This window comes from Alosa pseudoharengus, unplaced genomic scaffold, assembly GCF_046254945.1.
Source record: "Alosa pseudoharengus isolate Yale_2024_CS ecotype anadromous, Long Island Sound unplaced genomic scaffold, YU_APseudo_1.1 YU_APseudo_1.1_scf_9, whole genome shotgun sequence".
NCBI classification, from domain to species: domain Eukaryota; kingdom Metazoa; phylum Chordata; class Actinopteri; order Clupeiformes; family Clupeidae; genus Alosa; species Alosa pseudoharengus.
The window spans coordinates 35,671,278-35,687,043 of NW_027468881.1; the positions used below are offsets into that span (position 1 = coordinate 35,671,278).

A 15,766-nucleotide genomic window follows, 5' to 3' on the forward strand; every position below is an offset into this window, starting at 1 on the left:
ATCCCAGATAGCAAATAGTAATTGAAACGATGTTAAATCAACATCCTGCTGTCAACGATAAAGTCATTGAATCAACGTCGAACTCCGATGTTGATTCTTCATCATGTTGCACCCTCTATTATCATTGAAGCAACGTTGAAATCATACCTAGAGATCAACAGGATTTCAATGGTATTTCGATTACAATGGATATTGAAACAATGTTGAAATCCCAGCATATCAACGAAACTTCAATGGTAGGCTATTTCAGTATAGGTTTAATCTGAAGGTCTAAATTAATATATTACAAATATTATTAGGCTATTTTGATCCTGCTTTATCGACAGCCAGGATATGGGCTAGCAAAATATAGAACAGAGAAACTATAGCAGATCTTAAGGCTTTAGCCTAGACTAGCACAATTATGACACCCCACACATTTTTTAAAAATAAACAATAGTTTTTATTGTATTGTTTCTGTTTTTTTCTTTTAACGCTAACTCTGCGTCGGTCGTCCAGCTCCTCCAGCTCGGTCTGGGGCGTAGCGCAGCCACTTCTGCACAGCTTGTGCGAATTCATAAGTATTTGCCGTACTCAGTCGTTGAGTCAGTGCATCTAAAATAGAACACAAGCAAAAGTACATTTCAGTTTAACATTACTATGCCTGTGAATGATATAGGCTAAACTTGATAACCTAGGCCATGTAGAAATGTAGAAAAAAGTGTGTGTGTGTCTGTGGCACAGCTATCCCAGAGACTTTCTGGAATAGAAACTAATAGAAATGCATGGTGTTAGTTTGTACTAATAGAAATGCATATGGTGTTAGTTTGTAACGCAATATGGCACACATATCACACCCCTTCCGCGGCAAAAGTCGACATGTGAATAGCCTACATTGAGCCAATCATGTGCTGTATTGTGAATACATTGAGCCAATAATGTGGTGCTGTGAAGATATCGTGCCAATCATGTGTTGTGATCTCGCCGCTGCAAGATTGGTGTTGTGAAGCATTATGTACGCGTATTTCTGCCTAAAAGGACTTTGTTCCTAATAGCCTAATTTAATTTGAGCGCGCCCATGCTTTCCACTCATGCCCTTCAGCTGGACAAATGACGTCACCACAGGCCCACGCGCCACTCTCTTCTCTAAATCACATGTTACGTGTGTGATCCATGGTGTGATCACTCTTTGATTGGCGCGAAATTTAACTGTCACATGTGTGTGCTGGATGATGCTGGTCCGATATTTTTCCACTCTGGTCTGAAGAGTCACTGAGGTAATTTGTGGCAGAAGGGACACCACAACAAACTTCGCATCTGGAAACATTAACTGGTAAGTCTTATCAGAACAAAGGCAACGTTTAATATGTGAATGTAGCCGTTTTTAACATCAATTTTGGAAAAGTCTGTCAAATAGGCCTAGTTTAGGATGAAATTATTTGACAAACACGTAGCCTAAGTTAGGCTACCAGTTATGATTTAAGGCTCCAATTTGTGTGGAGTGCTTCTCCGTTCTCACCAGAGGAACAATATTTTAATTTCTTCTGTAGGTTGTGTGTCTATCCAGTGTTACCCAATTTAGAGAAATAGCCTAGCTGAGGTAGAGATTCGCCTGCCAGATGTGATTCGGCCTCAGGTTAGCCCTTTCTTCAGACGAACTACAGAAAAGCGAATTGGCCGAATTAGGAGCAGGCTTCACTCATTCCCATTTTCGTTTAAAGGCCAACGCACATCGGTTCAGTCAAACTGGGCTACTTGTCGAGTTGTGCTACCAGTCGCACCTTGCCGCCAACAATTAGATTACGAATCAGTTCTATTTATTTGGCGCTGCTATTTAAAATCCATTATTTTCCAGTGTTTGCCAGTTAAAAAACGTCTGCGCTGATGTGCGTGGCAAGTGTGCCACTGTGGATGCTGGTGCCCACGTGAGTGCGCGGTCATTAGGCACGCACATCTGCGCCGAAGTTTTTAACTGGCAACAATGTATTTTATTGAGCGCCGCCGACAAAATAGAGCTAAATAGTACATATACACGACGGCAGCGGCAAAGTGCGACACTGGTGTGCGGAGTGGTAACGACACACAAGACAAGAGATGCCTAAATGAGCGGCGTAATTGCCAGCGTACCCGTTACACCAATAGACAAGACAAAATGAAAAAAATGATCAACTAAATAAATAAGAAATTCCCTGTTGCATAGTCCAATTGGTTGTAAATTGAATAGGATGGGGCAGAAGTGTGAAGCTTGAGTTTATTTACTCAATTGAGGGCATACTGTTTTACTGCACTGCATTCATACTTAAGGAGAATAACTTACCAAACATACATTTGCAGAGAGCCATTTCTTTAAAGGGCCGCTTCTGTTTGGCCACATCCTTGTTCTTCTTGCCAGCCCAGTTTAGGCCTGAGGCCAGCTCATTGGTCATGCTGTATGCCAGCATGCGCCGGACCCTGATCTCCAGGGTGGTCCCCCCAATAACTGTGAAGCGGGCCACCTATCAAAATAAAAAAAGTAACTATTCAGTTTAAAAAGTAAACAATTTAAAAAGGCTCTTTTTCAAAGATGATGTAATGTTGCTCTATGTAGGTTTGTCAATTGTCAAGTCTAAATTTAACCGAGATTGATAAAGATGTGCCAAAACAGACATTTTTGAATGGGATGTATTAAAGGGTGATTTGTATCCTCGTCTGGGATGAGCTTAAACAGATAGTTTAACAGATTTGTTAAACAGTTTAACAAAATTGTGCAGTCAGGTACAGTGTTTCCCAGAGAATTGAATTCCATTTGTGGTGGTTTTGCAGAATTAACTTGAATAGAACAGTTTTTAACAAATTAGCACAGTGTGGTTATGATGCTAATCAGATGTAAGCACAATTTAGTGCAACCTGGAAAATCATTGTGTGGTGGTCAATGTTGATATTATGGTGGGCCGCCACAAATAAGTCAATGTATGGGAAACACTGAGGTAAGTTCAATCAGAAAAATAATGTGACCACTATTTAATCATTGAATAATTACCATTGCCTTTCTAGCCTCCTGGGACTGGAGTATCACCTCTGCGTTCTCCAGCTCCTCCATACAGTGTAGAGGCAGTTGCAGTGGCTCTTCAGTCAAGCCCACCACCCCAGCACTTTGGCCACACCTACAGGACTGGCGGAACTCTCTGAAGTCTTGCCGCAGGTCCCTCACCTCCTTAGTCAACTCTGTGACCGTGGTGAGCAGTTTCTGCAAGGTTACATCTATTGACAGGAATAACAAATAGTTTTGGGTTGAGTGCAAGCATTCCTTTATTTTGCAATGTAAACAAGCGTAAAATAAAGAAATTAAGAGTTTGGTTCCAAAACGCTATATCTCCATTTTAAAAAACATTAAAAGCTCACGTTCTGTAATTGTGTAGTTAAGGTAATATCAATCAAATTGCTGTTTTGTTGTTTTGATTGAGTAACGAAAAATCAAATAATACCCAATTACAGTTCTACTGAAATTACTTGCAAAACAAAATGTAAAATGATTTATGAAAATGAATGAAAATGGTGGATATAGCGTTTTGGAACCAAACTCTTCAAATGGTCAATCTAATTTCAAATATACACAAGGGATGTTAAATACTATAGGTAGGGGATTCACCCCAGCGACCAATCACAATATTTAATGCACAGTTAGTTTTTAACTGTCTCTATCTTCTGATAGAGAATGCAAACCACTGTAATTTTTAGGTATTTCAATGCACAGGGCTATTCCGTTCATATATAAATGGAATCCTATGATAATCCCAAGGCACAACAGTTTTGCACTTGCCTTTTAAAAGCTGCCTGGCGGAGTCTCTTGAGTCTGTGACAAATATGGAAGAAACATTTTTGTATCTATATGACTGGGTATAGGTATTTGGAATAACATGAAACTCTCTTTTCTAAAACATACCTTCTGGAGAGAAATGGGGTGCACACCGAGGAGTACCGGCAGAAGCCACTGGCACGAATGACTGGAGGGGGAACTGAAAATCTTCAGCAGAGAAGGTAATGGGTTGGCTGTTGGGGTAGGGCAGCGGAGACTGGCAGCTGGCTGGGGTGGGCAGAGTCTGGTAGCTGGTTGGGTTGCTAAAAGTGGTCTGGTAATCCACTGGGGCTAGAGGTTGGAGTTGGGAGGATGGAGAGGGAGACTGCAGAGTGGTAAGCGTCTGGTAATCCACTGGGGCTAGAGGTTGGAGTTGGAGTTGGGAGGATGGAGAGGGAGACTGCAGAGGGCCGGAGGCTGTTGGTGTGTATGACAGAGGGGTGGGGGGTGGGGGGTGGGGGGGGGGGGGGGTGGTATAAAAGACGTTACAGGTTATTACGCTGAATTAGCTTCTCTGCTTACTTTGTTACACAAACTACAATGTGGCCTATGTTACACCCCACCCTTAGACAGCCCTTTAGGGGCAAACAAAAACCCACTATTGACCCAAATTCCTAATAATAACACCTTTAAAATCACCCAACCAGTGGGATTTATTAAGATCAAGACACTAAACTAATACGTGACAAAGTCCAAATCAAGATCAGACAAAATCACAGGCTGAGAAGCAGCAAGACAGCCAGCAGTCCCCACACCAAAGGTCTCTCGTCAGGAACAGGATACTGGAGCCTTTAACTCAATCAGCTGGTCAGGTGCTGCTAATCAAGGTCCTCAGATGCAGTGCGCCTGAGCAGAGGTAGAGAATGGGAGGAGAACCGACAACACAGTGAACACAACCGTAACACCTACTATACTGTACCTGGGAACAAAATTTTTGGAGCTCGGGGATATTTACTCCGAGGTTGATCTTCCTCAGAGTCATCCAAATTTTGGTAGATTGGGTTTGGTCTAGAAGTGAACGTGGACAAACTATAAATACACTGCAGTATTTACATTTGTTCATCTGTAGTTACTGAAATATTCAAAATGTCAACTATTCCGATGTTACAGCAAACAAATATATTTCTGAGGATTGCCATGTGCACATACAATTCAACAACTTTGCACTGTGAATTTGGAAATTATTACTTCTTTCTCCTTTTCAGAGGCTGTTGGCACTCCTCCTCTGACTGGATATCGGTGGTGTCACATTGCTGCTTCACATATCTCTCCAGGCACCTCTCAGCTTCCTCAAAGGTATCTGCAGACACAGAGTTGTTATGAGATACTGATACAAAGGGCTATGATAAAATGTCAATATACATAAAAATACCCACCTCGGCTTATGAGGACCCTGACAGGCTCATAAGTCTGCCAATTTTCATTTGGTTCCTCCCTCCTCCTGATGGCAGCACGGACCTTGCCAGACTCCTTTGGAGGGTATGGAGGCCAGAACACCTTCTCCCCCTGAAGCCATGTGTGTGGCACCACTTCTGTTCCACCACTGTTGAACCTTACAAGGCACCACTGCTTCATGCTATTTTTTTATGGTAAAGATGATGGTTATTAACACATGAACTGATTTTTATGAACTGATTTTTGATTTTTATGAACTGCTTTTTATGAACTGCTTTTTATGAACTGATTTTTGATTTTTATGAACTGCTTTTTATGAACCGCTTTTTATGAATTTTATGAATTTTTAGAAAAATTATTTACTTTGTATGTATGAGGGGAATGGCTATGAACTCTTTTTTATCGGGGAAAAGTATATATTTGTTTTTTATTATTTGGAGCTTTACAACACCGACACCGCTGCTTAAGTCCCACACTTTGTAACAGCCAATGTTGGCTGATTCGAAGGGGTATTGGACATAAGATTCCTTCTTTGTGAATTTCCGGAAGATCACATATGTTTCCTCAGCTACTTTTACTATGTTGTCAACAAGAGCGATGTCCTCAACTATCTGGATGCAATTATCCCCAAACCTACATGACAAGGTGAAATGTTTAGTTACAACCTTTCTATACTGATCCCCATGTCCCAAATGAGGCACCAATGGACCATCATGATGGAGGTGCATGAATTTGTGGCCTTTGTCGATTTGGGGTGTCTGAGGGTCTCTTTCAGAAAGCCTTTTAACTATTTGCTGTAAAGGCAAATGAGGTTTGCGCAGTAAATGTTTCAGTTGGGCCAAATAGTTCTCATAAGGAAAGGCAGCAATGTTATCTAAGGGACCATAGAGACGATATTCTGCTGCCAGGTGTGTCAGCTGGTGGACATTGTACGTTATTTCACTTCTGCCATATAGCTGCCCAAAGTGACTCACAAATGAAATTAGCAATTCGTGAGCACAGTCCACCATTTTTGCTGATGTCCCAGGAGACAAAAGGAGATGCATAGCAACAGAAAACAACATAAAGTTGTTAAACATCTCCAAAGGAATCGTATCTTTCAGCACTACAGGGCCAGCGTATAGCATAAAATACCGGAGCTCCGTTGCTTTCCACCTATCAATTTCTGCGAGTTCTCTGGGTTTGCGACTGAACTCAGTTGGAGTGTAAGGTGTCAGTGCCTTCAACTTCACAGAAATCTCCCCAATTGTTTTACTGCCCAACCTAGTTGCGAGACATTTTCCCCGCATCCATATATACAGAATTTTTCTGGTTACCCCAAGACAACATGCATGCATGTAATCAATTGGGAACATTGTCACCATTTTCACTACACTAACTAGGGGAGACGGCGTTTGAGTCAGGTGGTGGTCCTCATCGATCATGGAGGCGAAGTCTGCGTCAGCTCTTAATTTAGCATTGACCTCAGGAAATGTCATTTTCCCCTGCCATTCACCCACTTGAATGCATTTATCGCAGCCCGAGTAGCCATTGTGACCCTTGGTATTTTTAATAAAGGCTCGTGCAGGGGCATCACAAATGAACGAGCACACTTTTGCCATTAGCTGTTGCCCATTATAAATGATACCCCTCTCCAGAATGTCATTAAGGTCCTCAATAAATGGGCCCAAGAACTCCAATGCAGTTTTAGGCTTGCTAAGCCCACAGAACAGGCCAACAATGAAGGGAGATCTGGTGTAATCTACATCTACCATGGCAAGGATTGGCCAGAACTGAAGCCTACTGCTTCTGAATAGTGGTAACCCATCTATATTGAACTGCAACTTAAGTATGTTCAAGTTGGCAGGGAGAGTCAAAGATTTAAGCCTCGACATTAACCCATTGGTTAGTCCAAAGTGATAGTATTCCCCACCCTCCATCTTCCTAGTTATTATTTGACCTTGCGTCCTCAAAACTGTCCTAGCATCTTTAGGCAATTCTGGATGAAACACGCGCAAAATGCTCAAAAGTGCAGTTAGTGCCACCAGAGAGACTGAAAATGTAGAGGCCCAAAATCTCAGACCAGTCATCAAAAACTCTGTAGTTGGAGTTTCAGTATCATCTGAATCAATATGAGTTGTGTCTATTGACTCATGGGTCTCACTGAACTCTAAACTCATAGGGAGCTCATAGCTCATAGGGAGCTCATAGTTCCCTATAACTGGTAGCTCCTCTACTACTGACTGAGTAGAGGTTGAAACAATTGGATCCACTACTTCCCTTGTGCATTCTACATGTTCTGATGCTGTGTCAGTGTTGCCTTGTATATTTGTATTATTAAAGGTCTCCTCAAACTGCTCTAGTATCTCTGACTCTGTGACCTTAAGCATTGACCTACATTTGCGCCTCTTTGACCAGCGTGATGCCATTGTGAGTGCATGTGGTGTGCAGAATCAGAAACGGGGATTTTAAGATTCTCAGACTTGCTTACTTGAAAAACGATGTGGATTAATGATCTGAAAATAAATGACAAAAAGTAAATCACAGTGTCAGTAAACAGCAATTTAATTCAGAATCATCCACTATTTCTATTTTCCCCACAAAGCAGAATGACATGTTCTTTTAAACTGGGCTTGCAAAGATTTTTCTAAAGACTAAACCATTTTCATTCATAAACAATGGACTCCGTTCACTATATCTAAGTAAGGTACTATATCATGTTACTAATTTTCTGTCACATACGCTATAGTGCCTGAATGGAACTAGTACTTTTTTGCCAATTTGTTTGTACAGTTTTAAGATAATAAAAGCATGCCATGTTCCACTCTTCTGTATGTGATCGAGTCATGTGGGGCCACCTATAACAATAATATTGTTGAAAATATATCTTGATAATGTATGAAGTAAGCAAGGACAGCGCACTCAGTTCTCTTTCAAACTTGTAATCGCCAACAAATGGCGATTCAAAGTTTGAAAGAGAACTGTGAGTGCTGTCCGTGCTAACTTCATACATTATCACTATATGAGGGATTCAGCACCTAAGTTAAAACCACCAAGTCAGTAAGTGTGAGCACGTTGCTTCATATATTAGTAATTGAAAATATATCTTAAAATAAATAAATCATATTTCAAGTATTTCTTTTGTGTATTAACATTAATCACCAATACCAACGTTGGTAACTCTGAATATTAAATTAGCCAACTTTGTTTTTATAAATACCAATGCAACTTCCTCTGATATGATCGCGAGAGCCCAATCAGCTCATGTGACATGAGTAACGTTATGGCTACACAACCAGGCACAAGCATGGGTTTGATCTCCAATGGACATGCTAAGTAAATATGGGAGTCGGTTATTGTTAATAACATTTTGGATTACGACGACGTAACATTTTCAACTGGACATCCAGACTTCTGCGTTGTGTAAGGTGCAAGTAAGTCAAGTTTTCGGTTTAATTCTGGCCCGCTGTGGTCATTGTAACACATGCGATTATATCAGACCGTAGCATTCCACATGGGCTAATGTAGCCTACAGTAGTAGTCGTGTTTTTCCAACTGTTATGCATAGATGTTAGGCTAGATCATCTTGCCATCTCATAGTTAGGTAAGTTAAATCATTTTATATTTCTGGGGGGAAATGCATTTTGTTGAGGCTGTATAATACGGACTTTATTTCCGACAGACAATTACATGGTGGTGATGATATTGGGAAGTGTTAGACAATGTAGGCTAAACATTTTATACCGACTTAATATCCGATCATCTGACATTCCACTAGCATAAATGCTAACTTTATCAGAAAAGTTAACCTAACTTGACAATGACTGCAAACATCGTAAGGCTTAGCTATACACAGCGTTCAGATGACAAACTATGCCTCTGATCTAGTTTCCCGTTATCTAGCAGCAGCGTTAACGTTACAGGAGCGTTGTCCACAACTTTGACAGCAACATCCATGTAGCCTACATCTAACATCTGACCACAAAATAAACGAAGAAAGCAATTCTTGCTTAACTTAATTAAGTCACTGTAGGTTTATGAAGCTCTGTGTCTGTAACGTTAGTGAACTTATCACGGTATAATTTTGGCAGAACTAACGTTACTAAATGTAACTGTTTACTTAAGTGACATTATGTACATTTTAATTATGGTATCCTACTTCTGATAGGCATACGAATGCCTGCATAATATTGCACCATGTAAATAAACACGAATGTTCAATTTAGTAGCCTACAATTGAGCAAATATGAGATAAAATGCATGCTTACCTGATATGGACTCAGAAATGAGATGTGTGTGGTGCAGTACCGCTGGTCTACCACATCGATGGTCTCCCGGTCAACTACAATTCGATGACTTTTCGATCATATTTCCCGGTCAACTATAAATCAATGGCTTTTCAACAATCCGGTTCCCGGTCAACCCTATATCAATGTTTTTTCAACATCTGTGTCATCACCAGGTAAACCAAAAATCAATGTCCAATCAATTATAAAGATTCAAATTTTCTTTTATTGACATTTTATCATGGAGAACCTAGTTTTCAATTGTTTGCATGGGAGAGTACAAATAAAATAGGTACAAATATTGTGTGTGTGTGTGTGTGTGCAGAAGTTATACCCAAAATCTGCCGGTGCATCGGTAGCAGTGTGTGTGTGTGTGGTGGTGGGGCGGGGGGCGGCGTTGCACGCTAACTATAGATCAACATTGTTCCAATGCCACTGTAATCAACATTACATTTGTCAGGTTTTCATCAGTATTGCAATGGTGATTCAACATTTATTTAGTGTTGAGATTTCAATGTCAACCATTCTGATGGTTTTGATGGAAAATCAATATATTTTCAATGTCACCTTGCTGTCTGGGATCTGTGGCACATTTATTGGGCTTTAGCCTCTTTTAATTTATTTGATAAGGAACTGATCAAAACTGAGCAGCAGAAAAGCTGTCATAGTATACATAAATAGTTTATTATTATAATTAGGTTATTAATACTATTACTTTACTACTATTACTGTTGTTACTGTTATTATTATTATTATTATTATTATTATTATTATTATTATTCGGATGAGCCAATAATGTAAATCTGAGTCTGAAATGTTGGCTACAAACAGTCTGTAACTGGACTGCTGCTATTATAAATTGTTATTCCACTGCTTGGTTGAATTTCCCATTGTCCTACGTAATTTAGAACGACCATTAACCGTATGTTATCTGTATGAAGTAGATCCATTTTTTTGGCCGTATCACACTTGTATATTAATTCGCCGAACTCGTTGTGAAGTTTAAATGAACTGTCACGTTGCATCCGAGCTGTAAAATGCAGACGTTCAGAACATTGCAACATTGTAGCATATGACGGAGGTGGCTTGCTAGATGTATGACAGCAGGCTAAGTAAAATAGCGATAACGAACTAACGACTGGCCTTTGGCCGTAGCAACCATCCATTTAGAACTAGTAACGGCAGTTTGTCCTGTGAGTTGAGAAATTAGTTGATATGTGTCGGAAGAAATTAGTTCTACAAACAAGACAGTTTTAGAGATTAAAACGTTTAAATTGTAACAGGAAATGAACACAACGCAAGTGGCAACAGTGGAATAAGCGGGACAATGGACTCCACGGTGGTCTGTTCACAGAAGTTAATGCACTACGAGGTTTAAACGGCCCTCCGCTTCGCGTCGGGGCCGTTTTACAACCTCGACAGTGCATTAACTTCTGTGAACAGACCACCGTGTCGTCCATTATCCCTTACTTAACTTTCGGGAACTATTTAAGGCTTCCATTAGCCGCCATTGTTGAAAAAAAAAATTTGAACATTAGCGTCAATGGAGTTGTCGCAACTCTACCTTTATATGGCTCTGCCTGAAATGAGACACGACCTAGTCAGCGCATTCTGACCACGCCTTTTTAGGAGGCAGGAACTGTGTACAATTCCATTCCATTGTAAAAGCCTGTGCTGCTTTATCTTTGTATATTAAGGATCTTTGATTAGACATTCTCTGATCCTACTAAGCCAATCAGTCTGCAGACTGAAATTTTATCAAGTGGGAGGCGCTGTTTATTTGTGGAGTAACTGAGTTATCAAAAGGTTTGTCGAAGCAACTCTTGCAGACCAAGTATGCTTTTGAGACAGTCTAGTAAAGTATGGCTAAACTTCTCAGGTCCTCGGTTTTGCAGCAAATTAGAAGCCTGTGTCTCTCGTGGATTAGCACTGACAACGGCACATTCGGGTCAAAGAAATGACAGAAGGAAAACACAAATTACCTGCTCGAGAGGAATGTCGGGGAAGAGCTACAACGTGCCACCAAGCGCAGAATTTGTAGCAAGAGTTTCTGGAATCGCCACGATGGGTAAATTGCCGTACCGAGAGACCGCAGAAGGTTTAGACGCAGCGTTTGTTGGAGTTCCCATTGACACTGGCACCTCAAACCGACCCGGAGCAAGGTGCAAAGTAGCCTATGTATCCGTCAGTTGATTGTAGATTAACTTTGTATTTTATGAAAAATGATTGCATGCAAAATAGACATCTATTAAAGCGTGTGTTTAGCTGAAACCCTTCTTATCTAGGCCTATCTAATATTTCGACCCCCCCCCCCCCCCCCTTCCCCTCACTTCCCTTTTAGGTTTGGTCCACGCCAGATCAGATCCGAGTCTGCAATGCTCAGGGCATACAATAGTGGCACTAGGGCAGCACCTTATGAATCCCTGGTGGTTGCTGATATTGGTGATGTCAATGTCAATGTGTACGACCTGAAAGACACCTGCAAAAGAATTCGAGAAGCTTACCACAAAATCTTGGCCACTGGTTGCATTCCTCTGACCATGGGTGAGTCAGCATACTGTAGATAAAGATTAATGTAAGGAATCTCCTTACAAAAAGTAAATTGTTAGCAATGGTATGATTCTTCGGTTACTCTGCTAAATAGGCCTGCATGCTTAGTTTGGGTTCCTGATTTAATTCAACCCTGTCTTGTATGAAAAGCACAAAGGTTACTGTGCTATGTTCATGACAGTTACTCTCACCTTGAATGGCTTTTGGCCTCCCAACAATAATTAACTTTCCTGACCTATATTAAAGTGTTCTTTGTAAGTAATTAAGTTACATCTGCCTTATAGGAGGAGATCACACCATAGCATATCCAATTCTCCAAGCAGTGGCTGCCAAGTAAGTATGATCCAATATGATGCCATTATCACTTATGGTTTACACTTTGTAACACCAACCTGAGTAGCAGATTCCCTGGACTCATTTATGTACTATATTCCCACTAACAGTACAAAAAATGCACCCAAGTGCTGATATATACATATAAACTATGTTATGCATATGACTATGTTAAGTTTATTACTAACAACTGCTGAACACCTAAAACCCAGACACGGGCCAGTTGGTCTAATCCATGTGGACGCCCACGCTGACACAAGTGATGTCGTCTTGGGTGAGAAGATTGGTCATGGGACACCCTTTCGACGTTGTGTGGAGGAGGGGCTTCTAGACTGCAAGAGGGTGGTCCAAATAGGTCTGCGTGGAACAGGCTACTCCCCAGACGCCTATGAGTGGAGTCGTGCTCAGGTAACACATCTTCAGTGAACACACCCTGGAACTGATTTATCAGATGTGTCATTACATTATCACGACTTCCTAAGAGTACTCACATTGTCACATGCATTGAAAATCCACCATTATGTGTGTTGATGTGTATGTGATGAGTAGGGTTTCCGCGTTGTCCAAGTAGAGGAGTGCTGGCACAAGTCACTAGTACCCCTCATGGCAGAAGTCCGTGCTCAAATAGGGAGTGGGCCGGTGTACCTCAGCTTTGACATCGATGCTCTGGACCCAGCCTACGCTCCAGGCACAGGGACACCAGAGATCGCCGGCCTCACACCTATCCAGGTTATCAGTTACAATCCTCTCATGCATCCACATTAAAGTTGTATGTGTGTTCAGTAAAACACAGATAACCTCAGATATAATAGATCATCTCTTTTTTTTGCATGTAGGGTCTGGAAATCATCCGTGGTTGCCGTGGGTTGAACCTCGTTGGCTGTGATTTGGTGGAGGTTTCTCCACCATACGACACCACAGGTACTAAGGAGCCAAAGGTTTTTTACTTATTTTACTCATTATGTCAGATAATAATGCCTCTATGACTATGGTCACTGAGATAATAATGCCTCTATGACTGTTTTTTTCCTTCATAGGTAACACTGCATTGACAGCTGCCAACCTCCTCTTTGAAATGATGTGCGTCCTTCCCAATATAAAGTATTATTGATTTTCTCAATAGCTGCTTCTGATGAAAATGTGATCTTTAATTGTTCTCTGTCTTGCCATGTAATTTAATAAAGTTTGCACATAAAACAAATGTCTTGGGAGGTTGGAGAAGTAGTGGGGGTTAAAGATGTAAGGTGAAATCGTTTTCATTTTGTCCCTGGGTGCTTTGTGTAATACTGCTTGATTTCAAAGTCAGTTGAGATAAAATAGTTGAGATGAAATATGTTGTTAGATAATTATATTTGACACCTGACACTGATTTCTACATTCATATACAAAATAAAAATACATTAAAAAAATCTGACAACATGATGCTCAAAATTTTGTTAAAAACATGATATTGACATAAAAAATAAACAATTCTCTTTCTTCACAATAATATATGTAATGACTTCACAAATGAGATGTAGTCTATATTAAATACTATCAGCTCATCTAATATACTGTATTTGCCAGGAAACCAGCCTGTCCAATATCTTCCTGTTATAAAGAGTTCTCTATGGTAAAATTATATTAGCCTAATCTCAATATCTGTGACAGATCCTTGCCATCATTCAATACAATGACTTCCAAAAGTTATTCAAATTCAATTACTGATTTTCAGTACTGTATCTCTTTGTCTGATCTGTCTGCGTGCTCACTACTAGTGTGAGTCCATGTAAGACTATTTGAAGGCCTTATAGCCACCACCAGATTTAATGCTGTCTGCTATATGAAGAAAAACAGGCTGCAAAATGTCACACAAAACTGGACACAAATAAGATCTCATCTCTTTTTCTGTAAATCAGGAAATGTATCTTTCAATTCATACCATCTCATTTAAATGAAATGGTTTCATGAACAAGCAAAAAGACTGGACAACTTTGGCAATCATTTTAGAACATTAAACAGCAAGGCTGAATGAACTTTAAGTGTCTTGTATTCTGCAGTTTACATTGAAACAGCCAATAAGCCCAATTTGCTCCCAAGTGTGAAGTTATCAGGGCTTACTGAATTCACATTATTCCCACTCAGGCCATGCATATGTCTCTTTTAGACTTGTACTGATCCACGGTAAGCTATCTTCCTTGCTATGCTCATCCTTCCATGTCATGATCTGTTTTATGTGATGATGATTTGGGAGAGCCAAACAGTAAATATATGTTTACATTTCAAGTCACGTCGGGCTGCATTGCTCTCAGAGAGAACTAACTAACCAGTTCAGTTACAGGCAGTATGTACATACACACAATTGAATAGCTGCACTGTCTCTTTCTTGATTATATGTTTGTTCAACTTACAATATGAATATTTACTGTGGATGTATTGGTCCTGGTTTGATCTGTGGTCAAAATATTATTACTTCCTTAGTCCCTTATCTGCAGCACAGATAATCCAGACCATAAAATGCCTTTGCTACATGAATTCTCTCTAAAAAGGTGTTGAAGGACAATTCCGGCGCAAAATGAACCTGGGGGTTAATAACACATTTGTACGAGTTCGACCGTTCGCTGGGATTTATTTTCATGCTAGTCGAATGTGACCAGTTTTATTGCAAACCGCTAATTAGCTTTTAATGCTAGCCTTCGGGGCACACGTACAGTAGAAAGAAATCGCTATTTCTATACCACTAAAAAGGCTCAAAATAGCACCACACTTAAACAGTAGCATAATGAGGGTCTCTACATGTAAACCGAAGCATTGAGAACTTTGTAAGTGTACAGGCAGTTTATTAAAAAGAAACACATTACCGTTCACGTCTGGTTGTTCACATATACAGGCAGGCGATGTGAACTAAAATCATGTAATTTGCTCAATATAGGCCTATCAGAAATAAGCTCCGATGTAACATAACTTGTATAGTGTACTTACTTAGTGGATGTCCATCTGGTCTCTCTGGTATGGATCGCCGCCTCCAATTTCTTTTCGGGACATGGAAAAAAGTTTCAACTACAGCCCTGTTTATCAATGAGGGGGAATCTTCAGACTCTACAAAACACTGCGTCTCTTGGGGGTCAAGACGCAACAGGTCCCACTCCATGCAACACAGGCACTCCTCTTCGGTGGCTATAGCTTCACAATGTCCGCAGGTAGCCTACAGTTTCTAGAAGTGCGAGGCTGTGTGCAGAATTGACTACAGGTAGCTCTCTCTCTCTCATAGCCCTTTCACGGAGCTCCGCAGCTCTTCGTTGGTAGGCTATATTCCGACGTCCAATAAGGGTTCATCCTCGATGTCTTCAAATTCGTTCAAATAGCCTGCCATCTCTTATGTCTCCTGTTGCGTTCAGTGCTTCTCTTTTGCACAGTCCTTTCTTTCAGC

General features: G+C 40.6%; 2 protein-coding genes and 2 long non-coding RNA genes across 4 annotated transcripts; 3 read left to right on the top strand and 1 right to left on the bottom strand.

Annotated features, from left to right (window-relative positions):
- The first annotated feature begins 6 nt into the window (after window positions 1–6).
- Window positions 7–3,996, top strand: LOC143115415 (uncharacterized). Its single transcript, XR_012985092.1, has 3 exons — window positions 7–1,312; window positions 3,013–3,194; window positions 3,911–3,996. It is a non-coding gene; the product is annotated as an uncharacterized LOC143115415 (long non-coding RNA).
- Window positions 3,702–8,097, bottom strand: LOC143115411 (uncharacterized). Its single transcript, XM_076277429.1, has 6 exons — window positions 7,680–8,097; window positions 5,191–5,390; window positions 5,003–5,114; window positions 4,734–4,822; window positions 3,902–4,231; window positions 3,702–3,811 (listed from the first exon to the last, which is right to left on the bottom strand). Exons 2-6 carry the CDS (start codon window positions 5,387–5,389, stop codon window positions 3,702–3,704), a joined length of 840 nt encoding a protein of 279 aa, XP_076133544.1. The 5' UTR covers window position 5,390; window positions 7,680–8,097.
- LOC143115414 (uncharacterized) lies at window positions 5,021–7,546 on the top strand. Its single transcript, XR_012985091.1, has 2 exons — window positions 5,021–5,110; window positions 5,266–7,546. It is a non-coding gene; the product is annotated as an uncharacterized LOC143115414 (long non-coding RNA).
- A 2,997-nt stretch (window positions 8,098–11,094) lies between the features above and the next one.
- agmat (agmatinase (putative)) lies at window positions 11,095–14,059 on the top strand. The gene is made up of 7 exons (XM_076276682.1): window positions 11,095–11,636; window positions 11,816–12,018; window positions 12,309–12,357; window positions 12,570–12,765; window positions 12,907–13,086; window positions 13,194–13,278; window positions 13,395–14,059. Exons 1-7 carry the CDS (start codon window positions 11,311–11,313, stop codon window positions 13,466–13,468), a joined length of 1,113 nt encoding a protein of 370 aa, XP_076132797.1. The 5' UTR covers window positions 11,095–11,310; the 3' UTR covers window positions 13,469–14,059.
- Window positions 14,060–15,766: the final 1,707 nt, after the last annotated feature.